General features: G+C 45.3%; 1 protein-coding gene and 2 long non-coding RNA genes across 5 annotated transcripts in view; 2 read left to right on the top strand and 1 right to left on the bottom strand.

Moving 5' to 3' along the window:
* Nucleotides 1-6,152: 6,152 nt before the first annotated feature.
* LOC144340485 (uncharacterized) lies at nt 6,153-16,137 on the bottom strand. Of its 2 annotated transcripts, XM_078000570.1 has the most exons (4): nt 16,003-16,137; nt 14,745-14,846; nt 11,332-11,423; nt 6,153-6,289 (listed from the first exon to the last, which is right to left on the bottom strand). In XM_078000570.1, the coding sequence occupies exons 1-4, from the start codon at nt 16,121-16,123 to the stop codon at nt 6,242-6,244; spliced, it is 363 nt and encodes a 120-aa protein (XP_077856696.1). In that variant the 5' UTR covers nt 16,124-16,137; the 3' UTR covers nt 6,153-6,241. The 2 variants fall into 2 exon arrangements, with proteins under 2 accessions (XP_077856696.1, XP_077856695.1); XM_078000569.1 differs by lacking the exon at nt 6,153-6,289 and having other exon boundaries at nt 10,965-11,423.
* Nucleotides 6,482-18,288, top strand: LOC114675365 (uncharacterized). 2 transcript variants are annotated; one of them, XR_013416671.1, is made up of 4 exons: nt 6,482-6,743; nt 6,815-6,967; nt 7,006-7,249; nt 15,773-18,288. It is a non-coding gene; the product is annotated as an uncharacterized LOC114675365 (long non-coding RNA). The 2 variants fall into 2 exon arrangements; XR_013416670.1 differs by having other exon boundaries at nt 6,489-6,776; nt 6,852-7,249.
* Nucleotides 18,289-20,725: 2,437 nt separating this feature from the next.
* LOC144340499 (uncharacterized) overlaps nt 20,726-27,753 on the top strand; it is a 65,549-nt gene continuing 58,521 nt past the window's right edge. Inside the window, exon 1 of the long non-coding RNA XR_013416682.1 lies at nt 20,726-26,530. This is a non-coding gene — a long non-coding RNA (uncharacterized LOC144340499). The remainder of the gene's footprint in view (nt 26,531-27,753) is intronic.

Genomic DNA, 27,753 nt, shown 5'->3' with positions numbered 1-27,753 from the left:
CACAGCTTTCCAGGGCCTCAGCCCCCCTGCCCTGGCTGATGCTCCCTCCCTGATTCCCCTCACCAGGGCCCTGGCCCCACCACACAGCTGAGCTGGCCCAAGCCAAAGAGTTGCTGGAGCAGCAGCTGGAGTGGATCAGGCCCTGCTGGAGGGGTTGGGAGGCCCAGGCCCTGGTGGTCAAGATCCAGAAGCTGAAGGAACAGATGAGGAGGCACCAAGAGAGCCTGGAAGGAGACACCCAAGCTTCCCACCAGTGCCCATGGCACCCTCCATCCTTGGAAATACTGTGCACCACCCCCCGGAACCCTGGGATCAGAAACATCCCAGCTGCTCCCAGGCCATGGGGAAAATGGAAGAGACCACAAAAGGCCAGAAGTTGGCAGTGTGATGGTTAATACTGAGGGTCAACTTGGTTGGATTGAAGGATGCAAAGTGTTGATTCTGGGTGTGTCTGTGAAGGTGTTGCCAAAAGAGATTAACATTTGAGTCAGTGGACTGGGAAAGGCAGACCCACCCTCAATCTGGGTGGGCAGCATCTAATCAGCTGCCAGTGTGGCCAGAATATAAAGCAGGGAGAAAAATATGAAAAGGCTAGACCGGCCTCCCAGCCTACATCTTTCTCCCATGATGCATACTTCCTGCCCTCGAACATCGAACTCCAAGTTCTTCAGCTTTAGGACTCAGACTGGCTTCCCTGCTCCTCAGCTTGCAGGCAACCTATTGTGGGACCAAGTGATCATGTGAGTTAACACTACTTAATAAATCCCCCTTTATATATATGTTTATTCTGTTAGTTCTAGAGAACCCTACTACCTAGTGAGGAGCCAGGGCTCTGCAGTCTCAGTCCCATCCCTCCTTTGACCTCACAGCAGTGTACCTCAGCCTTACAGGAATTTACCCTGGATCGTGTCCTACAATTACCTCTCCCCAAACACAGTAAGAAGATGTAGCATGCAGATACCACAGACACACGTGTGTTCCATTTTTATTTAGGATTTTTTTTTTTTGTGAGATGGAATTTTGCTCTTGTTGCCCAGGCTGGAGTGCAATGGCACAATCTTGGCTCACTGCAACCTCTGCCTCCCGGGTTCAAGCGATTCTTGAGCCTCAGCCTCCTGAGTAGCTGGGATTACAGGCACCTGTCATCACACCTGGTTATTTTTGTATTTGTAGTAGACACGGGGTTTCTCCATATTGGTCAGGCTGGTCTTGAAATCCCAACTTCAGGTGATCCACCTGCCTCGACCTCCCAAAGTGCAAGGATTATAGGCGTGAGTGACTGCGCCCAGCCTAGTTAGGATTTTGAAAATTCTGACAATCAGGAATGGGGGTTCAGGAGTGGTACTGATGCAGAAAAGGGAAGTCATGAAGTGGGGACTGTCAGGGGTAGAGGCAGTAGTGTCTCCTTCATCCCCACCCTGGTGTCTTCTCCTGAAAGACAGATGATCACATCCTAGAATTGATGAGTCCTCTACCGTGTCTGTTCAACTGAAGAGAAAATATGGCACAGTCAGAATAAGGCATTAAAAGGGGAAAGTGAGGCAGGGACACACGGCACACATGCAGATGCTAGTGTACTGGCTGGGTTCAGAGGATGGACTTGGGGGTGGGAGAAGCGATGTAATATGATGAGAGAAGAGAAAGACCCCACATAGAGGCCAGGAAAACATCCCAACACAGTATCAAAGACCAGAGGGCATGAACCCGTTGAGTGTCCATTATGCATCAGGTGCCCATGACCTAAGTGATGGGATTTAGGACAAACACACTAAGGAACAGAGAGGACCTAAAGGGTTTCATGAGATCAGCACTCACAGTGGAGGAGACGTCTGTCTCATCAGGCAGCTCCTAACACTGACCTCAAAGTGATGTTGTCCATCACAGTGGATCCTTGCCTCCTTCTCATCTGACACAAATGTGATGGCCAAGCCCTGTTCCAAACCAGCCTGCTCTGGCCACCTGAAAGGAGACAGAGGGTAGGAACAGAAGACCCCAAAGAGGGAAGACACCCAGGGGAGGGAAGAGGATGTAAGGTGTGAAAAGATACAAAAGATAGGGAATGGGAGAGTGGGCATCCTTCTGGGTGTGGGGCTCACCTGTCACTGATAAAGGCAATGTTAATCCACGGGATGTCTATGATGCGGCCCAATAGGTTGGTAACCATAGAACTGGTCATTGAAAATCTTTTGGGGTCATTCTTGGACATGTGCAGAACAGCAAACAATTTTAGTCACCTGATGTGGTTCCTTGGCTTCCCATTCAGTTTTCCTTATGCCTCAGCTGCTACTATGACTGCCGGCTGCCCTCCACATTCCCCTAAATTCCAGATGAGTGTGAGGAGGTAAGAGCAGGAAGAAATAGTGGATTGTGGATTGAGGTGCAATTTCCCACCACTGGAGGTGGCAAGCGGACAGATTCATACGCTGGCACTGAAGAGGCTCCTGCCCTTTGCACAGTGTGTTTGGTCACCCCAGTGCTCAGGCTGAACCCTGAGAAGAACAAGGAACTTGGACTGTCTGAAGGCCCTTGGGTGGTGTTTAAGTCGCCTGGCCACTGTGTCCTGGCTGAATGTATACATGCAGATGGAATCTTTTTTTTTTTTTTTTTTTGAGACGGAGTCTGACTCTGTCGCCCAGGCTAGAGTGCAGTGGCCACGATCTCAGCTCACTGCAAGCTCCGCCTCCCAGGTTCACAACATTCTCCTGCCTCAGCCTTCCCAGTAGCTGGGACTACAGGCGCCCGCCACGCCTGGCTAATTTTTTGTACTTTTAGTAGAGATGGGGTTTCACCGTGTTAGCCAGGATGGTCTTGATCTCCTGACCTCGTGATTTGCCTGCCTTGGCCTCCCAAAGTGCTGGGATTACAGGCGTGAGCCACACGCCCGGCCCGCAGATGGCATCTCTAAATGACTTATACAAAGTGCTACTGCCACAGCATCCCCAGCAATTTTTTACAGATTGTGGAGCTTTCAGATCTCCATGTGCTGGATACTGACTGTTTAGAATTTTCTTAGGATGTACTCACTGCTTCTGCCTTGTATTTCTCTTCACCTGAATGACACAAAAGGTTTAAGAGTCTCAGTGGTGTGACAGAGAGAACTGTGTCAAGTGGATGATTCCATTTGCCATGGTTACAAGGGAGGCTGGAGCTCAAAACTGAAGCCCTTCACAGAGGTTCCTGCTGAAGGTGCACACAGAGTACAGACCCACAGAAACAGCTTGGATTTGCTGGACCAAGCCCAAAGAGAGACATACTATCTGAACAAAACAGGATTTCTTTCCCCCGTTGAGGTCCACACCCCTCGCCACAGAGCAGTAAAATGCACAGCAGAGGACAGGGAACACTGTGACTGCACCAGCATTCTCCACCAAAGACCGTTGTGTGGAAGGTGCTGCTCGGCTCTTGTGTCTACCGAGTAGCTGGGACTTTTATGAATGTTTTGTAAGTGGTGCTATGTCCATCCGTTTTTAATAAAGTTAATGGCATCTTTGAGACAGCTGGTTTTATAAGCTATGTCTGGCAGCTTAAGTTGGAAGTCAGCTTTCAGCGTGGCCATATCAAGGTCTCTTTTTTGACTTCATTCTCTTTGAAGTCTTTCAAGTCAATACATTTAAAAGAAGACTTTTGACATGAGCTTCAGGTGCAGTCTTGTCTGCCTCCCGAGGCCCCCTGAGCTGGAAGTGAGGATTCCACTTGGCATTTCTCCCACTGGGTGCACATGTGTCTGCTCACGTAGGGCCATTGCCCATCGGTGGCAGGAGTGCTGAAGTCATTTCCACATTTAAGAGGATTCTTAGGTATAATTTCTTTTTCTTTTTATTCTTTTCTTTCTTTTTTTTTATTATTTTTTTTTGAGACAGAGTCTCATCTGTCACCAGGTTCTGGAGTGCAGTGGCATAATCTCGGCTTACTGCAATCTCCACCTCCCAGGTTCAAGTGATTCTCCTGCCTCAGTCTCCCAAGTAGCTGGGGCTACAGGTGTGTGTCCCCACACCCAGCTAATTTTTGTATTTTTAGTAGAGATGGGGTTTCACCATGTTTACCAGGATGGTCTCGATCTGATTTCATGATCTGCCCACCTCAGCCTCCCGAAGTGCTGGGATTACAGGCTTGACCCACCGCACCCAGCCTCAGTATAATTTCTTTCTTAGGCCTAGCTAAAAGTCATAAATAATCTGTAATCAGTGTTATTTAATACTCTTTTCACCCTCACCCAAATCTTGTCATAAAGAACAAATGAATTTTTGTTTGGAGAACTTGTTAATGTAGTAGGCTAAAGCTGTGATTTTAAGAAGAAAACACATAGTAAAGTTCTATGTAGCTGAAGGGCATGGTGTCAATATGTGGTCTGTTCCCTGGCCATTGATGGTGCCACTGAGTGCCTTACTAACGGTCACTGTCCACTTGAAGGCCTAATGTGTACAACTCACATTATTATTATTATTATTATTATTATTTTTTTTTTTTTTTTTTGAGACGGAGTCTCGCTCTGTCACCTGGGCTGGAGTGCAGTGGCCAGATCTCAGCTCACTACAAGCTCCGCCTCCCGGGTTTACGCCATTCTCCTGCCTCAGCCTCCCGAGTAGCTGGGACTACAGGCGCCCGCCAACTCACCCGGCTAGTTTTTTTTTTTTTTTTGTATTTTTTAGTAGAGACAGGGTTTCACCGTGTTACCAGGATGGTCTCGATCTCCTGACCTGATGATCCACCTGTCTCGGCCTCCCAAAGTGCTGGGATTACAGGCTTGAGCCACCGCGCCCGGCCACATTATTATTATTATTATTATTATTTTGAGATGGTGTCTCGCTCTGGTACTCAAGGTAGAGTGCAGTGGTGCAATCTTGGCTCACTGCAACCTCCGCCTCCTGAGTTCGAGCGATTCTCTTGCCTTAGCCTCAGAGTAGCTGGGATTACAAGCATTGCATCATATTTCTTTGGATATTATTGAGGCAGTGGCCTTACTGAGCCTTGTGTTTCATTCTAACAATGCTTCAGCATGTGTGGCTACATACAAGGGAGGTTGAATTGTTGTGGTAAACTGAGGAATGGAGAGACTAATATGGAGTATAGGAGGATTGTTTATTTTAGGTACACACTGGCTCAGTGGATTTGTATGTAAAAAGCTGAGCATTGAACAAAGACAGAGGGTTTTTTTTAATTCTCTAATTTAAAACTTTTAATTAAAAAATAAACTTTAATGTCGAAAATGCAAACTTGGGGAAGACAGAATGATCACACACAAGGCTGTCACTTCACACTTGGAAGGCTGCACAGCGGCCGGGCAGAGGCGCTCCTCACTTCCCAGACAGGGCGGGGGCCGGGCAGAGGTGCTCCTCACTTCCCAGACAGGGCGGGGGGCCGGGAAGAGGTGCTCCTCACTTCCCAGACGATGTGGGGACTGGGAAGAGGTGCTCCTCACTTCCCAGACGATGTGGGGACTGGGAAGAGGTGCTCCTCACTTCCCAGACGGTGGGCAGCTGGGCAGAGGCGCTCCTCACTTTCCAGACAGTGGGGAGGCGGGGCAGAGTTGCACCTCATTTCCCAGATGGGGCAGCAGCCGGGCAGAGGTGCTCCTCACATCTCAGATGGTGTGGTGGCCGGGTAGAGGCGCTCCTCACTTCCCAGACAGGGCAGCGGCTGGGCAGAGGCGCTCCTCACTTCCCAGATGGGATGTCAGCCAGGCAGAGGCACTGCTTACTTCCCAGACAGGGCAGCGGCCAGGCAGAGGTGCTCCTCACTTCCCAGATGGGGTGGCTGCCAGGCAGAGGCACTCCTCACATCCCAGACAGGGCAGCGGCCAGGCAGAGGAGCTCCTCACATCCCAGACAGAGTGGCAGCCGGGCAGAGGGGCTCCTCACTTTCCAGATGGTGAGCAGTTGGGCAGAGGCGCTCATCATTTCCCAGACAGGGTGGTGGCTGAAGAGAGGCGCTCCTCACTTCCCAGACAGGGCGTGGGCTGGGCAGAGGCGCTCCTCACATCCTAGACAGGGCGGCGGCCAGGCAGAGGCGCTCCTCACTTCCCAGATGGGGCAGCCGGGCAGACGGGCTCCTGACATCCCAGACGGCGGGCATCCGGGCAGAGGCGCTCCTCACATCCCAGACAGGGTGATGGCCGGGCAGAGGCGCACCTCACTTCCCAGATGGTGGGGCAGCAGCTAGGCAGAGACGCTCCTTGCCTGCCACAGTGGGCAGCTGGGCAGACGCACTTCTCAGTTGATCATACAGTGACAGGTCATGTAATCTATAGCATAACGTAACTTGTGACCTTGCATAGCTGGTTGCCTTGTAGCTGCATTGAAGGAAAAATAAGAACTGGCTAAATATAGACATTTGTAAAACACAATAATGCTTAAGAAACCTGGGAAAAGAATAACAGTAAAATAATCTGTTTTTCTTTTTTTTTTCCTTTAACTTTGCTCTGGAAGCGGGGGTGTCTGGAGCCTGTTCTTCTGGCCTTGGCTCTTCGGACAGTGTTATCTTGTAACTGTCCTTGAAGTGAGCTTGCTAGGCAGAGGAAAACTTGTTCTTTTCTTTTTCTTTTTAACTTTGGCCTTGCCACATTCTGGGCCTTAACTTTTACTTTTCTTGGAGTGAATAAACGCAGTGCTTATTATTATTATTTTAAATTTCTGCCTCAGTTTCTTTTCTTTGATGCGTTTTATGAAAGAAGTTTTAGAATAGAAGGCATCACTATTACTGCTTGAAGTAATAGTGCTCCACATCGTCTGGGAAGTGAGGAGCACGTCTGCCCGGCCGCCCTGTCTGGGATGTGAGCAGCACCTCTGCCCGGCCGCCCTGTCTGGGATGTGAGCAGCACCTCTGCCCGGCCGCCCTGTCTGGGATGTGAGCAGCACCTCTGCCTGGCCCCCGCCCTGTCTGGGAAGTGAGGAGCGCCTCTTCCTGGTGGCTGTGCAGCCTTCCAAGTGTGGGCATACTTCCCAGCTGCCCACCATCTGGGAAGTGAGGAGTGCCTCTGCCCGGCCGCCCCACCATCTGTAAAGTGAGGAGCACCTCTGCCCAGCCGCTGCCCTGTCTGGGAAGTGAGGAGCGCCTCTGCCCAGCCACCACACCATCTGAGATGTGAGGAGCACCTCTGCCCGGCCACTGCCCTGTCTGGCAAGTTCTGCTTGAAGAGACAAGTTTTCTTCTTTAGACAAAGGCTGATATTTACGCAGAGCCACTAGCTGAGTGGTAGTTTGCCTGGCTACTGTTGCTTCTACAGTTGATTGAATGCTTCTAACAAGGAGAAGTAAGAGACAAGGGAGTATTAGGCAACTTTTTAGTATGGCCAAAACTACTTCTATTAAAGTCTTAAACTTTCTGAAAAATGAAAACTAGCTTCTAAAGAGAGAATCTGGAGACTACTTTTTCTAAGTTTGATCTGGAACATGGGCTAATTTTGGTATTCTTGCAGTTATTTCTATAATGGCCTTTCTGTTGTCATTGATTTCCAGGCAACAATTAGATTGAACTTTCTACATACGTCTTGGGCTAAGAGGTAGTCTAAAGCTAATCTGTTCTGATAGACAGCGTTTCTTATTTTTGTGGTTTGCTGGGCCAGTAAATCTAATGCATTTGCCATTTCGTTAGTGATGATTTCAAGCACTGACCACGACTGTATGATGCGTTAAGCATGTAAACAGGAATGCTGCATTTGCATGACTTATCTTGTGCCTAGGGAGCCGGCCCTATAGTATTGAATTATTCTTTCAGGGGCTAATCTGTGTCTTTCTCATCTTCTATTTTTATGTCTTTTTTTTTTTATGTCTGCATCTCTTTTGTTTCTTCTTTTAACTTAATCATAGACAGGATTCTACATTGTTGCTGCAGTGGGAGTAGGAAGAAAGACGGTCTAATTGTTCTAAGCACACAGGCCTCTGTCTATTTAACTGGCAACTGTTGCTATGCCTGTGGCCTACAGATCTAATAAAGACCAGGGGGTGCTTGCTAAGTATTTGGAGCTTTGAGCTGTTACTAAGTGTGGTTTAGAGAAAAGAAATGGGAGAACGGATTTGGATGAAGTGCTTTGTAGTCATCTTTGCCTTGCCACAAAGTTTTCTTTAATGTTTCATTATAATATTGCCGTCTGAAGCAGGTTAGTTCTCATACTGGGTCTGTAAAAACTTTTCTTCAACAAGCAACAGTGTTTTTTGTTTTTTTTGGTTTTTTTAGACGGAGTCTCTCTCTGTTGCCTAGGCTAGAGTGCAGTGGCGCAATCTCGGCTTACTGCAAGCTCTGCCTCCCAGGTTCATGCCATTCTCCTGCTTCAGCCTCCCGAGTAGCTGGGACAACAGGCGCCCGCCACCATGCCTGGCTAATTTTTTGTGTTTTTAGTAGAGACGGGGTTTCACTGTGTTGGCCAGGATGGTCCTGATCTCCTGACCTCATGATCCGCCCACCTCGGCCTCCCAAAGTGCTGGGATTACAGGCATGAGCCACCGCGCCCGGCCTTGATAATAGAAGTTTTTAAGAGCCAGACGCTTGAACTTGTGGGCATCAGTTTGGGGAAAGAGTCAGTTGGAATAACGTTGTCTTGAGGCATTAACTTTTTTGCTTCTTAAGGCCGTTGATCTTTTATGTTAGTCTTTCTACAAACATAACATGAGGAAACGCCTAGGCTGCCAGCAATGTTTTCAGTCAGCTGAGCAAATAGGTTTTTGGCTAAAGGAGGAGGCTCTGGTGACTTCTAGTTTATATGCCCAAAGAATGACTTAAAGCCTCAGAATTGCTCCTGGGCTGACTGCTTGGTTCGAGTCTTTATAATATACGAAGTTATTTTAGCTTTTTGATCGTAGCTTTGTAATGCCATGGAGTAGCCTGTAGTCCATACAGGTAGATTTGGCCTTAAGATAGTAAGATTTACAGGATTGCAAGTGCTTGTCTTACAATCTGGTTTTGCTGGTGCTTTGATGAGCAAGATTGGCTTTGGCCTCGGTGATGATGGGTCAGTGAACTGCATTGTGCAGTTTCAGCAAGTTATTGCTAGGGCCTTGGAGGGACAAACAGGGGGTGCACATACAATTTTATACTGGCAGTGTGTATAGTACTTTGTAGGACTAGGGATTGTGAGATAGGTTGGGTTTATGGATGTTAACTGACAAATATCAAAGTATATGGATATAGCTCCCGCCCTAGGGAAGAGAGGCTTGGGTTTGACTTATAAGACTTCTGTTTTTTTACTCGTATGAATCTTAAATGAAGTCCTAGGTAAAGACTTAGGGTCATAGCATATGTAAGGCTGGTCATTTCTTGGGTCACAAATTGAATAGGTGGTCTGATTATAAGTACGAGTTCTTAAGGGAGTCTTTGTACACTTTTAAGTATAGTACAATAGGGTTCTAGTTATACTGTTCTTTGACTAAGTAGTATGTGTACAGTGGGGACACTTTTCTGTAGGTGTTTCTTCTAGTATGATTAAGGGGGGTAACAACAGCAAAACAATGTACAGCATATTTAAATCTAGCAAGGACAAAAGAGGTCTTTACTTGGGGGAGGAGGTTGAGCAGTGACAGAACAATAGGAAAACAGTTAGTATTACGGGAAAACTACTAGTCTTAAGTTGTTGTTTTTTTTTTTTTTTTTGCTTTTTGAGACGGAGTCTCGCTCCGTCCCCCAAGCTGGAGTGCAGTGACGTGATCTCAGCTCACTGCAAGCTCCACCTCCCGGGTTCATGCCACTCTCCTGCCTCAGCCTCCCAAGTAGCTCGGACTACAGGCACCTGCCACCACGCCAGGCTAATTTTTTGTATTTTTAGTAGAGACGGGGTTTCACCGTGTTAGCCAGGATGGTCTCGATCTCCTGACCTTGTGATCTGCCTGCTTCGGCCTCCCAAAGTGCTGGGATTACAGGCATGAGCCACCGCGCCTGGCCTAGTCTTAAGATTTCTGACTACATTTACTTGCTTGATGAGTCTTTAAGCTTCAGCTGTGTGTAGACTAGTCAGCTTCCGGAGTGACCAGAGCAGGGCTGTCGTCTTCAGCAGCAGCTTGGTCTTGTCTCAGAATCAGCCGGGTTGGATGATCTGGGTGTTGCTGGCTGGTTCACTTGTCCTGAGCTGCCGATTTTAGCTGACTGTGATGGATCTAAGGCACGATTCTTGCAATTGTAACAGCAGTGGGAGTGGACAAGATTACTGTATGGGGCTTATCTTACATGGGTCTTAGAGCAGTTGGGTTCTACTTTTTAACTTAAACAAAGCTACTAGGTTTAAAGGGTTGTACTGTGTCTGTTAGACTTCTAGGCATTGTTTTATGTACTTAACTATGAACACTTTGCATGGCTATTTCTAAAGCCTGCATTTGCTTTCTTAAGGTTAATTCTTTTAGTTCTTGGAGATCACTTTTAATTTGATGGTGGCTGACTGAACAAAATCTTACAGGGTAAATACTTTATTTGGTGGGGGTGCACTGGACTCAGAGGAAGACTATAGGCAAGACTTGATTCTGTCTCAGATGAATTTCTTGGCAATATTTCTTCAGTAGCTGCTTGAGTGTCTGGTTCATGCGTTCTACAGTAAAAGAATCTATTTTTCTCTTTTTTCCTTTCAACTTTGCTGTAGAAAAAAGAAGTGTCTAAGGTCTATTTTTTTAGCCCTAGCTTATTCAGACAGCGTTGTCTTATAACTGTCCTTGGGCTGGGCAAGGTGGCTCACGCCCGTAATCCCAGCACTTTGGGAGGCTGAGGCAGGTGGATCGCAAGGTCAGGAGATCGAGACCATCCTGGCTAACACAGTAAAACCCTGTCTTTACTAAAAATACCAAAAAATTAGGTGTGGTGGCGGGCGCCTGTAGTCCCAGCTACTCAGGGGGCTGAGGCAGGAGAATGGTGTGAACCCAGGAGGTGGAGCTTGCAGTGAGCTGAGATCGTGCCACTGCTTTCCAGCCTGGGTGACAGAGCAAGACAACATCTCAAAAAAAAAAAAAAAAAAATATATATATATATATATATATGTGTGTGTGTGTGTGTATATATATGTGTGTGTGTATATATATATATATATAAACTATCCTTGAGGTAAGCTTGCTAAGCAGAAAAAAAACTTGTTCTTTCCCTTTTCTTTTTAACTTTTGCCTTGCCATATTCTAAGCCTCAGCTTTAACTTTTCTTAAAGTAAATAAATGCAATACTTATTATTATTATTTTTAAATTTCTGCCTCAGAATGAATAAATAACATGTTTTTTTTTTTTTTTTTTGAAGTCTTGCCTTTGGATTAGGGTAAACTCTAGGATATTTAAGTGAATTCCCTGAGAAATTGTGGACACTGTAAACAGGTGAGGGCATTATTCTCTGCTTCTCTGTCCCCACAGAGTCGTCGTCCACCCTCCTCTCACCTTGTCCCCTGCACTGGGAGGCAACCACGACAGGCATGGCCTGCGCTCCTTCAACATCTGGCTTCTGCTTGGGTTTGGATGATAACAGGCACCTGCAGGAGATGGGGGTGTGGGAAGAGAAATAACTCAGGGTTTTCATTTCCCTCACTCCCTCTGGACAGCTCTGTGGTTCTGTAATCATTGCCGTCCTCTACCTACAGCCACAGGCATGCGGGGCTGCCCCTAGTGAAAGCTACAGATTTCCCTGGGTTCTGGAAACTGCTCCCATCCTTGCTCTTCCAAGCTCAGAGATGAAAACAGTTTCCTGCCAGGAATCATCCCAGGGAGCTTCAGCGCCCTAGTGGCTTTCTTAGTGCTGCCAGCACCTGTGTAAATGGTGCCATCTCAGGCCAGGCGCTGTGGCTCACACTTGTAATCCCAGCACTTTGAGAGGCCGAGGTGGCAGGATCACCTGAGGTTGGGAGTTCGAGACCAGCCTGACCAAGATGGAGAAACCCCGTCTCTACTAAAAATACAAAATTATCTGGGCGTGGTGGCATATGCCTGTAATCCCAGCTACTTGGGAGGCTGAGGCAGGAGAATCGCTTGTACCCAGGATGTGGAGGTTGTGCTGAGCTGAGATCGCGCCATCACACTCCAGCCTGGGCAACGAGAGTGAAGCTCCAACTCAAAAAACAAAAAAAGGTGCCCTCTCTTTCCTGCCAGGTCCCTGACTGACCACAGGGTGCTCCCCCAAAAAGGAGAAGTGACAAGAATGTATTTAAGACATTGCACTAACATGTCTATTCATGATGTTATTTCAAAAAATTGACTTACTACAATAAAATGGAATAATAAGAGTATGTTGGAAACGGAGCAGGAAGAAAGACAAAGATTAAAGCAATCAATCTGGGCATCTGAGAAGCCCCAAGTGCAGAGGCTGCCCTGAGTCTTTAGAGGACAAGAAACAGAACACACCACCCAAAAGTGAGAGACAGAGCCTGGCCAGAGCAGGATGATAACGGCTCTCCTACAGAGTACTATTCCTGTAACTCTCTGACGAGAGGGATGAGATCGACATGTAAAAATACATATACACACAAAGTGGAGCTGAGGGCAGGATGGAGGGCTGCCATTCTCAGCCCTTGACCTCCATGGACTTGGAGAAAGGCTCAGCCTGGAGATGTGTGAAGCCTCCGAACTGGAGCAGCACCCGCCCCTAAAGACCAGGCACAAATCCCAGCACAAGGAGGGATCCAGACAAATACACAAGAAATGACCACAGCAGGAACTTTATTGAGCACAGGACAAGGGTGCACACCACTCAGCACCTGCCCCTCCACCCACCCTTCTCTCCCCACCTGCCCCTGCCCCAGCATAGCAGGTCCTCAGAATCCAAAAAAAGAACCTAACCTCCATGTTCTCTCTCTGTCTCTCTCTCTCTCTTTGTTTTTTGAGACAGTTTATCTCTTGTTGCCAGGCTGGAGTGCAATGGTGTGATTTCGGCTCACTGCAACCTCTGCCTCCTGGTTCAAGCAATTCTCTTGCCTTAGCGTCCCGAGTAGCTGGGATTACAGGCAGCTGCCACCACACCCAGCTAATTTGTGTATTTTTAGAGATGGGGTTCACCATGTTAGCCAGGCTGGTCTCGAACTCCTGACCACAGGTGATCCACCTGTCTTGGCTTCCCAAAGTGCTGGGATTACAGGCATGAGCCACCATGCCTAGCCTCCGTGTTCTCTTAATAGTTTGTAATATCTTAGCACAGTTTCAAAGAAAGGATATGAGAACAATAACTCATAGAGCAAGACATCTATCTAGAGTGAGTGAGTCACAGGGGAGATCGGGGAGGGAAACACTGTAACTCTTTCATTCCCAGAAAAGGAAGTTTGATCCAGGGAAGGGGACCCCAGGCCTGGATATTGGGATTATGTGGAAGGGGTTCTGGGGCATCGGGGAATGGGCCCCTCTCCCTATATCATCCCTGTGCTGTGCTTGGGAGTAGACACAGTTTATCAGCTGTGCAGCTCGGGGAAGAGAAGTCAGAGTCCAGAGACACGGGGAGCTGAGAACAATCTATGTCTTACTCATCTGCACAAGGCAGGTCTCAAACTGTGGAGAACATGGTAATGACCAGATTCAGCTCAGCCACTCTCAGCCTTGACACCCAGAGCATTGCGGACAGCCCATTGCCACCCCCTACCTTCAAATCCAAAGATCCCCTATAGCCTAAAGCTGCTCCCCGGCCTCAACTCCTGCTGGCATTGGGCCCCAAGGATCATACTTCAGGAAGCTGTGAGCACCACATCAGTGTCAGGAGCCCTGTCACCACTTGGAGAATGATACTAAAGAGGACCCATCAGAGGCTGCAGGAAGAGACTGTATTTGAGGTGGGACGATGGGATGGGTGAGGCACAGGACTGTGGCTCCATCCTCTCTATTCTAGGGGTTAGAGTTGAGCTGCCTTTGCTGCCCCTTCCATGCTGGATTTTATAGGGTAGACCCCTCCTGAAGTTCTTATGAGGACAGAAGACCCTGTTAGGTGCCATGGTAGAGAGAGGCCCAAGGGTCATGAATACCTGGTTAATATTGCTCCCAGGTGAGATTAGAAAATTAAAGCATTAAACCCAGGACCCAAGAGAGACGGAAAAGACAATGCAGGACCCTGCAATCAGTCTCTTGGATGTCTGTTTGCAACGAAGGTCTTTCCTTCAGGGAAAGGCACCTGGTATCGTGGTCCTGAGTGTTGCTATCCTGCTGTTCTCATCTGTGAATGGGGCTGGACCTCTACCTTCCTCCAATATAAATAACTGGGAGGATCTGTCCACATACACTTGGTACCTACATATTAGTTAATACTGTACAACAGTTTGGTTTAATATTTCATATCTTGTAAGAAATAAACAAAATAGAAGGGTGATATTTTTATTAAAGGTAATTCAGATTATATGAGAATCAGATTCCTGGGGCCCTGGGTACCTTATCTCCATGTTTGGAATCCTCATGGAGGATCAGGGGAGTACAGAGCCCCCCAAATGGTGATGAGGCCTGAAGCTCCCTTGTGTAAAGGACCCTACCCTGTACTTCGGGGCTCAGGGCGAACAGCACAGCTGATACCCAGGGTCTCCAGCCTCCGGCCTCTGCTGTCAGCCTGAACTTGCTCGGTTTTCCTGGCTGCCAAGCTTCTGGTTCCCAGCAGCCTCCTCTCTCACCCTTCACCTTTTCTGATTGGGGCCATTGGCCACTTGACAGGCAGTGCCCTCCTTGTCAGTCTGCCTGTCTGCTGGGTTCCCTCTCAGGGTTTGTGGCTTGACTGGGTTCACCATCTCCAGCCCCAGCGGGAACAGGGAGAAGTGACTCGGCAAGTCTCCCACTCACAGTGGGATCCCTACAGGCGAGATGGGGCAAAGCCATCTTTCCAGCCTCTTCCATACCTGAGAACTTCTCGCACATCACAGCTCCAAGGACCAGAGCAGGACGTAATGTTAAGCCAGCAATGGTTCCCACGATGGTTAGGATGAGCTTGGAAGGTGGTTCTGAGAAGGGAATGAAAGGGGCCTTGACCTTCAGGTTAAAATCCTGACCCTGTCACAGGGCCTAGAGCAGCTTCCACTGTGCCAGTCCTGTGAAAGGATTTTCACCTCATCCCCCTCTTTACCCACCTCAGTATAAGGGGCCTGAGTAGCCCCTCATGCTCCACACAGCACGGGGATCCCTGCTTCTTCCCAGAAGGCACCACCACAGCCACCCACTTCTAGAAGGTCCCATCCCCCAGGCTTGGGGTCACCATGCTGTGTGTCCTGGGTCTGGTCCTCCCCTTCCCACAGTCAAATCAGCATAATTTCTGCTGGGTAGAAGCCCTGGGCCCAGCATCTCAAGGTGACTTTCCCATTAAATCCTGAGTGAGGGGTCACAAGCGCTGATGGCTGCTCTGAGGAAAGTCAGAGACTGAGCCATATTGAGCCATAGACAGTAGGATTCTCACGGATAGAGAAAATTTAATGGGTGTCTTAGCTATCAGCCTCCTTGTGAGAGGTCCAGCAACAATTTTCAAAGTTAAAAGTAGGTTCAGGATAAGCAATTTTCCTAACCTCTAATGCTCTCTATCTACAAATGTGTCTCATTGTCTGCAAAGTCACTTTTTTTTGCTTCTAATGTTGGTAATGTTATTTTTCACTTTCAAAATTTCTGTTTCCTTTCTAATTTCCACTCAGATTTTATAAACTTCTGATACTATCTGTTACAGTCTGATATTAGGACCTAGAAGTTGTTTGTAGGATTGCTTTCATTTCCTGTGTCTCTGCTGATTCTCTTTTTCTGGTGTTTTATCTTCTGGTTGGGTTAAAGGGCCCCCGGTGAAGGTGGACCCAAGTACATCACTGTTGATGAGGGTAACTGCTGTCCTTTCCTATTTACCTCCTTGCACTCCTTCTCTCTGTCCTCCTTCCACACCCACCCTCAGGACAGCCTCAGGATCCTGGACAGAATCCTCTACCGCAAGAAGAAGAAAGAAGATAGAAAAAAGAAGAAATAAAAGGAGGAAGAAGGAAGAAGAAGAAGAAAGAACAAGGAGGAGGAGGAGGAGCATGGTGCTGGGTTTGGCCCCCTTCCCTCCCACAGGTATGCCTCCAGGGAACATAATTCCAACTCCAGGAGGTCCTGACGTGCGTGCGACCCTGAGGACCCCAATACCTGCCTGCAGCAGCGTCTCCTTGCCAAGCTCTAGGCTTCTGAGCAGCCACCTAGTGCAGTGACCCATCAGGGGTTCCCTTGTGGCCTCCACAATCCAGAACCTCTTCCAGGTACGATTCATCCTCTGAGCTGCGGTTTGTGCCACTGTCCAGGTCTGTAGGTCCTGAATCGGGGACGTGAAATCTCCCCTGTAGTAGGCAGACTGAAAGTGTCCCGGGAGGAAGCTCTAGTCCAGAGCCACGCGCAGCCACACAGTATCCGCAGGTGTGGGCCCTGGACCTGTCCTGGTGTCAACTCAAGGCAGGGCTGGGGAGGGGAGGGAAGTCATCCGGCCCCTCCTGCCTCACCCTGCACACCCCCAGTTCCTCCCTCTCTCTGTGATTGGTCACAGCAGAAGTCAGTCATGATCTAGATTGAAGGAGAAACCTGGAGCAAAATGTTGCTTGCACTTCCCCACCCATGAGGGGTCAGCTGAGGCCCTGCCCCCCATGCCTGGGAGACCCTGGCCCAGCAGGTCAGTGTGGGGTTTGGGGGACACCTGTGCCTAAAGCTTGACGTCACTCACCAGCTGGCCTGGGTGGTGGTGCCTGTAGCAGCAAACTTTGGACAAAGGGAGCTGCAAGACTCATGTCCTGCCAGCTGCCTGGCTGGCTCATAGTGTTTGTGATAGATGGGGCTGGCTAGTGGGGGAATGTAGGAGTCAGAGTGGTGGGAAAAATGATAGGGAAAGGAACAGACCTTCTGAAAGGTCATAAGGCTCTGCAAAGCTCCAGGGGAGAATAGCTGAAGGCAGCTGTTCTATAACCCTAAGGCAGAGGGCAAGGAGTAGGTACAAGGGAGTGTAGGGGAATTTATCTTAAACAGACTTGTTTACTTATGTTGACTGAGAACTGACCTTTGATCATCCACACACCTGAGGTTCCTTGAAAGGGAACAATAAATGTTAATTACCCACAGATTGTGTTTGCTCCAGGCTTTTGGCATTGTGCCTGCACTGAACAAAAACAAGCAGCTCCAGCTTCTCGGTACTGCTACACTTTGGCCACTTGATCTGGGCAGTCCCCTAGCTGCTCTTACACTGCGTACCTGTGTCTGAGTACTCCTTTCATCCATCGGTCGGCCAGGGTTTGCAGGACAGACCTGGCAGGGGAACATGTAGTGCCCTTAGCCTGGGTGCTGCACTGCATAGAACAACATTAGGGTAACACCATGTAAGATAGGTACCCGCCATGACCTGTGCAAACATAACACGTGTCACCACACCAAAGATGTGGTGGAACACATGGTCCCACCAAGGTTGAGCCCTGATGGACTTTGTGCCCTCTGGGAGTTTATGGGTCTGTGGGTACACAGGGTGGCCTCACCTGTCAGTGAACTGGACTGGACGTTGTTCCTGGGGGAGGCCTTATGTATCTGCCACTGTCCTCCCCACGTTATCCAGATGCCTGCATAACTGAGAGGCATTACCCTCCCAGTTTTCACAGGTGCGACGAACTGCCTGGCAGTTCTATCCCTTGTCATTAACTGTCTCTGCAGCACGTGTTATGACTATAGAGGCACAAGTGACGGCTCTTGCAGAGCATACCACTCAGGTTCTGAATTACAGCCGAATAGCCCTCCTCCTGTTAACGGATGAGGTTAATTAGATTAGAAAAGTAGTGTTGCAAGACTGGATGGCCTTAGACATAGTACCTGCTGCCTAAGGAGGCACCTGTGTCCTTGTAGGAACACAGTGCTGTACATTTATCCCTGACAATTGAAAAAACATAACAACATACCTGCAAGGGATCACATGGAGAATAAAGGTGGTCAAGAGCCTTACTGATGACCCCTGCAGAGGTGGTGGGCATCCCTAGGTTCTGGCCTATGCTGGACCCTGATAGTCATAAGTAGCATAGCTGGAATCTTAGTAGTGAGCTGTTGCTCTCTGTATTGCTGTTGGGGGTTATAGGTTCAAGGCTCCACCCTAGGGGCACACGTCCCTACTCAGAAGACACCCTCGGCCTAGGGAGTGGAATGTAAGAAAGATGACTGCACTTCAGTTAGGAGTAAGCTGAGGCAGCCTTCCAATGCAGTATGACACAGTGGATTTGGAGCACAGGCATACAAACCCATGCATTATGTAACGACACCATGTAAGGCACATAATGTAACTACTCACGTGAGCTTGTGCTTGGCTCAGAAGCATTATTGTCTGTAAAAAGTGTAACTGCTCTGCTAATGCTATGCATAGTGCTTGCTCGCTCGCACACCCAGAGAGAAATAAAGCTATGTCCCACCTGCCTACAATTCCTTGAGTGGTCTTTCAGCTACCCGCCACCTGTCCACTGACTCCCCTAGGACCCCAGCTTGGGCTGGAGCCTAACATATACGTACCACAACTAACACTTAAATAAATCCAACAAAGAAAGAGATACTATGAACAGTAGCAAAATATTTCAAGATCTTTGGAATAAATGTACTAAAAAATACACAAGTGTAAACAGCAATGCTTTAAGGGTATTTAATAAAGAAACATTCCGTATTAATTAATTATAAGTCTCGATGTGGCAAAATTTGTCAATGTTCTCCAAATCTGTTTACTGAACATAATCTCTATTAAAAATATAATTTTTAGGGAAATGTGCTTCTCAAACTTGAAAAGTTGCCAATGATAGAAAAAACACTCATGAAGTCAAAATGCAAAATTTATGGATTTACTTCATTTTATAGAGAGACGTATTCTAAAGCCATCATCTTGGGATGATGGAAATCTTCTAAAATTAGATATGGTAAGTTAAAAATCTGAATATGTGAAAAATCAAATTGTATACTTTAAATGGGTGAATGGTATGTGAATTATATCTTAATAAAGTTTAGTGAAAGAAACATATTGAGATGTCGTGACAAATCCACTAGAATTTCTAAATTAAAATCACTGACTATTCCAAATATTGGTGAGAAAATGGACCATCAAGAGCTGCCACACACTGCTGGCCATAGTGCAAACTGATACTGTCACTTTGTCTAGCAGTGTGGCATCATCTCTCTGGGTGGGATATCATACACACACACCAGTAAATCCACTCCTAGGCATATAGTGTTGAGAGATAAGTGCTCATTGTACCAACATACATGTGCGAGAAGGCTTACAACAGCATTGTTTGTAATTTTTAAAATCTGAAAACAAAGTCACCACAAACAGAGAAGGATTAATTTAATGTGTGGTTTATTTGTTCAATGTAATTCGACAAATAGTAAGACATGAACACTTTAGAGACACCTATAACAACTTAGCAAACATACATTTGAGCTAAAATAAGGTCTCATAAGAGTCGCATAGCACGATTCCATTTGCATGAAAATTTCAAAATTTATATGAAGTTTGAGATAAGCTTTATTGTTTTAGAGATGTATGCATCGGGGTAAAACTTTAAAGAAAGGCACCAACAGGATTACTATGAAATCAGAATGAGGGTGAACTCTAAGAACAGCTGGAGCCGTGACTCCAGCTTTTTTACTGGGAAGAGGATTTGCTCCCAGGGAAAAACCTCTCCTGCTTTGCAGGCTTATTTTCTTTATATTTGTAGAACAAAAATGTTGATGTAATAAAAAGAACGTATTTGTCCCAAGTGAAAACCGGGAGGGTAGTGCCTCTCAGTTATGCAGGCATCTGGGTAATATGGGGAGGACAGTGGCAGATACATAAGGCCACCCCCAGGAACAACATCCAGTCCAGTTCACTGACAGGTAAGGCCACCCTGTGTACCCACAGACCCATAGTTTTTCTATTTTTTATCCCTTATATTTTTATATTTTTATATCCTTATCAATACCCCATATTGTGATGAATACAATGGCTTCATTTTGTTGGAAGGGACATGACAATGGACCTTTTCAGCCAGGATTTCTCTGGGCCTTTCCATGGGATTCAGTCCCTGCCATGGTAGGTGAAGGGAGAGCTCTCGGTATAGGGTTTGGTGTTTATAATGAACGATGCTGTTTGGGCAGCAGGTTTATCTCTGGAAGTTCGAAGGTTAGTCAGGAGTGTGATCCTCTTCCCCATTCAAAAGGTCAAGGTAGAGCAGGTTCTTGTTCACAGTGTAGTGAGTGAGAAAAGGGAAAGTGACAGAGAGTATTCTTTCACCTTTTTGTGACCTGCATGCATCCAAGTCTCTGGTATTTTAAATAATTGAAACTGAGACCTAGATCCACTTATCTGTAAAGTAGAACTGTGGAGGAGGAAGCATATCATCCCCGCCACTGGAGAGATCCCTGAAGAGAGATTTGTGAGCCCCCTCTTAATCAAAAATGACATAAAATTTCACCAAAATAAAGTGAAATTGTGGCTGTAGATGGGGATTTATTTAGAGCTTTTACTCCCCACCTGCTTCCTAAGACATGGTCCTTCCCCAGGATACCATAGATTCACAGGACTTACACTGGAGGGGTCAGGCGTGATGCTGTTCTTCCTTTATGGCAGATAGGATGTTTTAGATTGCAGATATTTTCCAAAGACGGCTGCAAAAATATCTTCCATCACACTTGCTTTTCTTTAGTTTGACCCACCACTCCCTCATCAAGAGGTAAGGTCTCTCCACTCCTTAAACATAAGCAGATCTGATATCTGCATTAGCCAATAAAATATGGCAGAAGTATGCTTGTGTCAGTTCTGGGCACTGCCATTAACCATCCTGCCTGCATCTGGTTCCTTCCACTTCAATCCCTGAACCATGTAACACTCCCAGGCCATCATCTGCACCCAACCAACACATAGAATCCTATGAAGAGATCATAAAAAATTCTTAGTTAGTATTTTCATGAATATCCTTTTCTATCCTTCCAATTTCAACTTCTGTGTGTTGTTAGATCCAAAGTGAGAATCTTGTAGCCAGCATATGGTTAGATTTTTTTTATTCTTTTTTTTTTTTTTTTTTTTTTTGAGATGGAGTCTCACTCTGTTGCCCAGGCTGGAGTTCAGTGGTGTGATCGTGGCTCACTGAAACCTCTGCTTCCCTGGTTCCAGCAATTCTCCTGCCTTAGCTTCCCTTGTAACTGAGACTACAGGCACCTGCCACTACACCCGGCTAATTTTTTTGTATTTTTAGTAGAGACAGGGTTTCATCTTGTTGGCCAGGCTGGTCTCGAACTCCTGACCTTGTGATCCGCCCGCCTTGGCCTCCCAAAGTGCTGGGATTACAAGTTCGAGCCACCGTGCCCAGGCAGATTCTTTTTATCCTATCCATTGTGATAATCTCTGAATTCTGATTGGGGAGTTTACATTTAAAGTAATTACTGATAAGGAAGGATTTAGTTTTGTAATTGTGATGTTGGTTTTATGCAAGTCTTATAGCTGTTTTGTCCCTCATCTCCTTCATTCCAACCTTCCTTTGTTTTTAGTCGATTTTTTTCTCGTGATATGTTTTCATTGCCTTCTCATTTTCTTTTGTGTATATTTTGTGTCTATTTCTTTGTGATTACCATGGTATTGCATATAACAATACAGTTATAACAATCTTGAATGGAAGCCAGTATGAAACTCTGCTTCTTTACGTCTTTCCCCCCCCCTCATTTTATGTTATTGATGTCACAAGTTACACCTCGGCAGGCTGGCAGGCTGGAAATCACAATGTTGCAGGCTTCAGTCTGAAATTTGTAGACCAGGCTGGCAGACTGGAAACCTAAACTGTAGTTGCTACTGTCATCTTCAGGCAGAACTTTTTCTCCTCTGGGAAGCCTCATATTTTGCCCAAAGGCCTTCAACTGATTCAAAAAGTCCCACCCAGATTATTGAGGGTAATTTCCTTTTCATAAAATCAGTTGATACCAGATTTTAATCCCAACTGCAAAACACTATCATAGCAACATATAAATTAGTGTTTGATTAAATAACTAGGTACTATGGTTTAGTAAAATTGACACCTAAGACCCACCATCCCAGTCCATGCTGGTGAACTTGGCACCCATTAACATTTTCTTAAACTTTACTTCGTCTCCAAATAAAAACAAGTATAAAGTCATACTTTTGCCAAAGATGATACAATTAGCTTGCATCCAACTAAAAACACACTAACCCTTTCCTCAGAAAAAGATTCAAACTGAATGCATGGTATGCACTCTTCTCTTTGATGTACTGTAACCTAAATACCATGTGTAATAAAAGTTACACCATCATTAATAAAAGGGAACTATTGTTAGCACGTCTTATGTTTTATTACAAAATGATCAGGAAAAGATTAAAAGAAAGGTATTTTCTCAAAACATGTATGGATACATACACACAGACAGAAATATCATTATAAAAACATAAGGAAGTAATGCTGATAATATTTACCGTCCTTTTTTCTGTAAGTGCTCACAAGGTTACACCTGGTTATTTATTTATTTATTTATTTACTTATTTACTTATTTATTTGAGACAGGGTCTTGTTCTGTTGCCCAGGCTGGAGTGCAGTGGCAATACCTCGGCTCACTGCAACCTCCACCTCCTGGGCACAAGTGGTCCTCCTACCTCAATCTCCTAAGTAGCTGGGACTACAAGCACACTACCAAGTCTGACTAATTTTTTGTATTTATTTTCAGTAGAGATGGAGTTTCAGCATTTTGGTCAGGTTGGTCTCACATTCCTGGACTTAAGCAATCCACCTGCCTCAGCCTCCCAAAATGCTGGGATTACAGGCATGAGCCACTGTGCTGGCCACAACTAGTATTTATAAATACTTTTGCTGTTTTTCACTAATCATCCCATATTCCCATTGCTTTCAGCAAGTCTGTCAGCTGATCAGGTTTCTTTTCCTGCTTGAGTGACTCAAACCTTCATTTCTGAAGGGAATGGGTCATTAGAAGTCCTGCCTGACTTGGGTTGTTGTAGTTTTTTATTGACTTTAATTACAGAGCAGAGTATTACTAAGAGATGCTCTAAAAGATCTCCTGTTCCAGACATAGTCCTATTACTGCTATTGTGTAGTAGCAGACCAATTCCCCATGATGACCAGGACTAATCACCCCAGACGGTGCAGTCACTCCTCCCTTTGTTGATTCAGAATCATGAGGAGCTGAAAGGCCCAGGTGGCTGCCTTAGCTTCCAGCTCAATGGTTCATTTCTGTGTCATCTCCTTTTGTAAACATCTAGATCCTGATCCTGTTCCTCCTGACTGGGCAAGACCTCCCAACCAGGGTCTCCAGCATCTCCTAAAGGTGTCTTCAGTCTGGCAACAGGTCTATACTTGCCTGGAACAGACCTCCCAGAGGAAGGGGCAGACCGCCATCTTTGCTGTTACATAGCCTTCACTGGTGATACCTTCAGGTACTGGAAAATCTGAGGCAGCTAGGGACTGTAGCAGGCCCCCAGCAAACTGTACAGCCCTACAGAAAAGTGGTCAGACTGTTAAAAGAGAAAACAAAAGAAGAGAAAAGAAAACCCACTCAAAGGTCAGCAACCTCAAAGATTTAGGGTAGATAAGCCCACAAAGGTGAGAAGAAATCAGCAAAAGAATCTGATAACCAACCTGACAGAGCTGAAAAACACGCTATAAGAATTTCACAGTGCACTCACAAGTATTAATAGCACAATAGAGCAAATGGAGAAAAGAATCTCAGTGCTTGAAGACTGGCTTTCTGAAATAAGACAAGAAGATGATACTAGAGAAAAAGAATGAAAAGGAATGAATAAAACATCTGAAAAACATGGAATTATGTAAAGAAACTGAATGTATGAATGATTGGTGTACCTGAAAGAGATGGGGAGAATGGAACCAATTTGGACAACATTTCAGGATATCATCCATGAGAACTTCCCCAACCTAGCTAGACAGGCCCACATTCAAATTCAGAAATGCAGAGGATCCCAGTAAGTTGCTCCATGAGAAGATCATCCATTATCCCCAAGACAAATAATCATCAGATGCTCCAAGGTTAAAATGAAAGAAAAAAATGTCAAGGGTAGCCAGAGAGAAAGCCCAGATCACCTACAAAGGGAAGCCCATCAGACTAACAGTGGATCTCTCAGTGGAAATCCTACAAGCCAGAAGAGACTGAGGGCCAATACTCAACACTCTTAAAGAAAAGAGTTTCCAACCCAGAATTTCATATTCAACCAAACTAAGCCTCATAAGCAAAGGAGAAATCAGATCCTGTTCAGGCAAACAAATGCCAAGGGAATTCATTACTACCAGACCTGCATTACAGGAACTCCTGAAGGAAGCATTAAACATGGAAAGACAGTTCCCAGCCACTACAAAAACACAGTGAAGTACACAGACTAGTGACACAATAAAGCAACCACATAAGCAAGTCTGCAAAGTAACTAGCTAACATCATGATGATAGGATCAAATTCATACATACCAAGACTAACCTTAAATGTAAATGAGGTAAATGCCCCATTTAAAAGACAGGGAGTGGCAAGCTGGATAAAGAACCAAGGTCTATCAGTATGCTGTCTTCAATACACCCATTTCACATGCAATGACACACATAGTCTCAAAATAAAAAGAAGGAAGAAAATTTACCGAGCAAATGGAAAGCAGAAAAAAAAGCCAGGGTTGCAACCCTTGTTTCTGACAAAACAGGTGTTAAACCAACAAAGATCAAAAAAGACAAAGAAGGGCATTACATAATGGTAAACGGTTCAATTCAACAAGAAGATCTAACTGTCTGAAATATATATGCATCCAACACAGGAACACCCAGATTCATAAAGTAGGTTCCTAGAGACCTTCAAAATAGTGAGAGATTTTAATACTCCACTAACAATATTAGACAGATCATCAAGACAGAAAATTAACAAAGATATTCAGGACCTAAACTCAGCCCTGGATCAAATGGACCTGATAAATATTTACAGAAGTCTTCACCCCAAAGCAACAGAATACACATTTTTTGCATTGCCACATGGCACTTACTCTAAAATTGATCACACGATTGGAAGTAAAACACACCTCAGCAAACGCAAAAGAACTGAAATCACAACAAATAGTCTCTTGGACCACAGTGCAATCAAATTCAAAATAAAGACTAAGAAATTCACTTAAACCATAAAATTACATAGAAATTGAATAATCTGTTCTTGAATGACTTTTGGGTCAATAATGAAATTAAGGCACAAATCAGGAAGTTCTTTGAAGATAATGAGAACAAAGATACAATGTATCAGAATCTCTGGGAAACAGCTAAGGCAGTGTTAAGAGAGAAATTGATAGCATTAAATGCCCACATCAAAAAGTTAGAAAGATTTCAAGTTAACAACCTAAAATCACAACCAAAAGAACTTGAGAACAAAGAGCAAACATATCCCAAAGCTAGCAGAAGACAAGACATAATAAAAAAAATTAACAAAGGCATTGTCTCCTGAAGGAGGCAGAGACATGAAAAACCACTCAAAAGATCAACGAATTCAGGAGTTTTTTTTTTGTTTGATTGTTTGTTTTGAGATGGAGTTTCACTCTTGTTACCCAGGCTGAAGTGCAGTAGTGCGATCTCGGCTCACTGCAACCGCCACCTCCCAGGTTCAAGCGATTCTCCTGCCTCAATCTTTCAAGTAGCTGGGATTATAGGCATATGTCACCATGCCTCGTTAATTTTTTGTATTTTTAAGAGAGATGGGGTTTATCCATGTTGGTCAGGCTGGTCTTGAACTCCTGACCTCAGGTGATCTACCTGCTTCAGCCTCCCAAAGTGCTGGGATTACAGGGGTGAGGCCATCGCTCCTGGCCTAGGTTTTTTTTTTTTTTTTTTTAATTAATAAAATCAATAGACACCTAGCTAGGCTAGTAAAGAAGAAAAGAGAGAAGATGTCAATAAACACAATTAGAAACAGTAAGAGGGACAATACCATTGACCACACAGAAATTCAAGCAACCACCAGAAAATATTATGAACACCTCTATGCGAATAAACTAGAAAATCTAGAAGACAAAGACCAATTTCCTAGACACATACACCTGCCACCTCCAAGACTGAAGCAGGAAGAAATTGAATCACTGAACAGACTAAAAATGAGTTCTGAAATTAAGGCAGTAATAAACAGCCTACCAACCAAAAAAACCCAGGACCAGATGATGACAGACAAATTCTATTAGATGTACAAAGAAGAGCTGGTACTATTACTACTGAAACTATTCCAAAAAAAAAAAAAAAAATGAGGAGGAGAGACTTCTCCCTAACTCATTCTATTAGGCCAGCATCATCCTGATACCAAAATGTGGCAGAGATACAACAACAACAGAAAAGAAAACTTCAAGCCAATATTCTTGATGAACGTCGATGCAAAAATCTTCGACAACATGCTGGCAAGCCGAGTCCTGCAGCACATCAAAAAGCTTATCCACCACAATCAAGTAGACTTCATCCCCAGTATGCAACATTTGCTCAACATATGTAAATTAATAAATGTGCCTCATTATACAAACAGAACTAAAGACAAAAAAAACCACATGATTATCTCAGTAGATGCAGAAAGGGCTTTTGATAAAATTCAACATCTATTCATGTTTAAAACTCTCAGTAATAGTTTAGTGAAGGAATAGACTCCCAAAGTGCTGGGATTACAGGTGTGAGCCACCACGCCCGGCCACTACCACTGACATTCTTCACAGAACTAGAAAAAACTATTTTAAAATTCACCTGGAACCAAAAAAGAGCCTGAATAGCCAAGGCAATCCTAAACACAAGGAACAAAGCTGGAGGCATTACACTACCTAATTTTTTTTTTTTTTTTGAGACGGAGTCTCACCCTGTCATCCAGGCTGGGATGCAATGGTGAGATCTCGGCTCACTGCAACCTCTGCCTCCTGAGTTCAAGTGATTCTCCTTTTCTCAGCCTCCTAAGTAGCTGGGATTACAGGCATGTGCCACCACACCCAGCTAATTTTTTGTATCTTTAGTAGAGATGGGGTTTCACCTTGTTGACCAGACTGGTCTCAAACTCCTGATCTCGTGATCCACCTGCCTCTGCCTCCCAAAGTGCTGGGATTACAGGTGTGAGCCACCATGTCCAGCGTATGCTACCTGATTTCAACTACATTTCAAGTCTACAGTAACCGAAATAGCATGGTACTGGTACAAAAACAGACATAAAGACCAATGGACAGAATACAGAACCCAGAAAGAAGACCACACACCTACAACTATGATCGTTGACAAACCTGACAAAAACAAGCAATGGGGAAAGGATTCTCTATTCATAAATGGTGCTGGGATAACTGGCTAGCCATATGCAGAAGATGAAAACTGAACCCCTTTCTTACACCATATACCAAAATCACCTCAAAATGGATTAAAGACTTAAATTTAAGATCCATAACTGTAAAAACCCTAACACAACCTAGGCAATACCATTTAGGACATTGGCATGGGCAACGATTTCACTACAAAGATGCCAAAAGCAAGTGCAACAAAAGCAAAAATTGTCAAATGGGATCTAATTCAACTAAAGAGCTCTGCACAACAAAAGAAACTATCAACAGAGTAAACAACCTACAGAATGGGGGAAGAGTTTTTGCAAACTATGCATCTGACAAAAGTGTAATAACTATAAGGAAGTTAAACAAATTTACAAGAAAAAACAAAACAACCCCATTAAAAAGTGGGCAAAGCATATGAACAGACACTTCTCAAAAGAAGGCATACATGCAGCCAACAAACATGAAAAAATGCTAAACATCACTGATCATTAGAGAAATGCAAATCAAAACCACAGTGAGATGCCATTTCACACCAGTCAGAATGCCCATTATGAAAAAGTCAAAAAGCAGATGCTGGCAAAGTTGTAGAG

Source organism: Macaca mulatta, chromosome 4, assembly GCF_049350105.2.
Source record: "Macaca mulatta isolate MMU2019108-1 chromosome 4, T2T-MMU8v2.0, whole genome shotgun sequence".
In the NCBI taxonomy this organism is placed as follows: domain Eukaryota; kingdom Metazoa; phylum Chordata; class Mammalia; order Primates; family Cercopithecidae; genus Macaca; species Macaca mulatta.
Note: the sequence above shows the minus strand (reverse complement) of the source record. Positions and strands in the feature narration are given on the sequence as shown.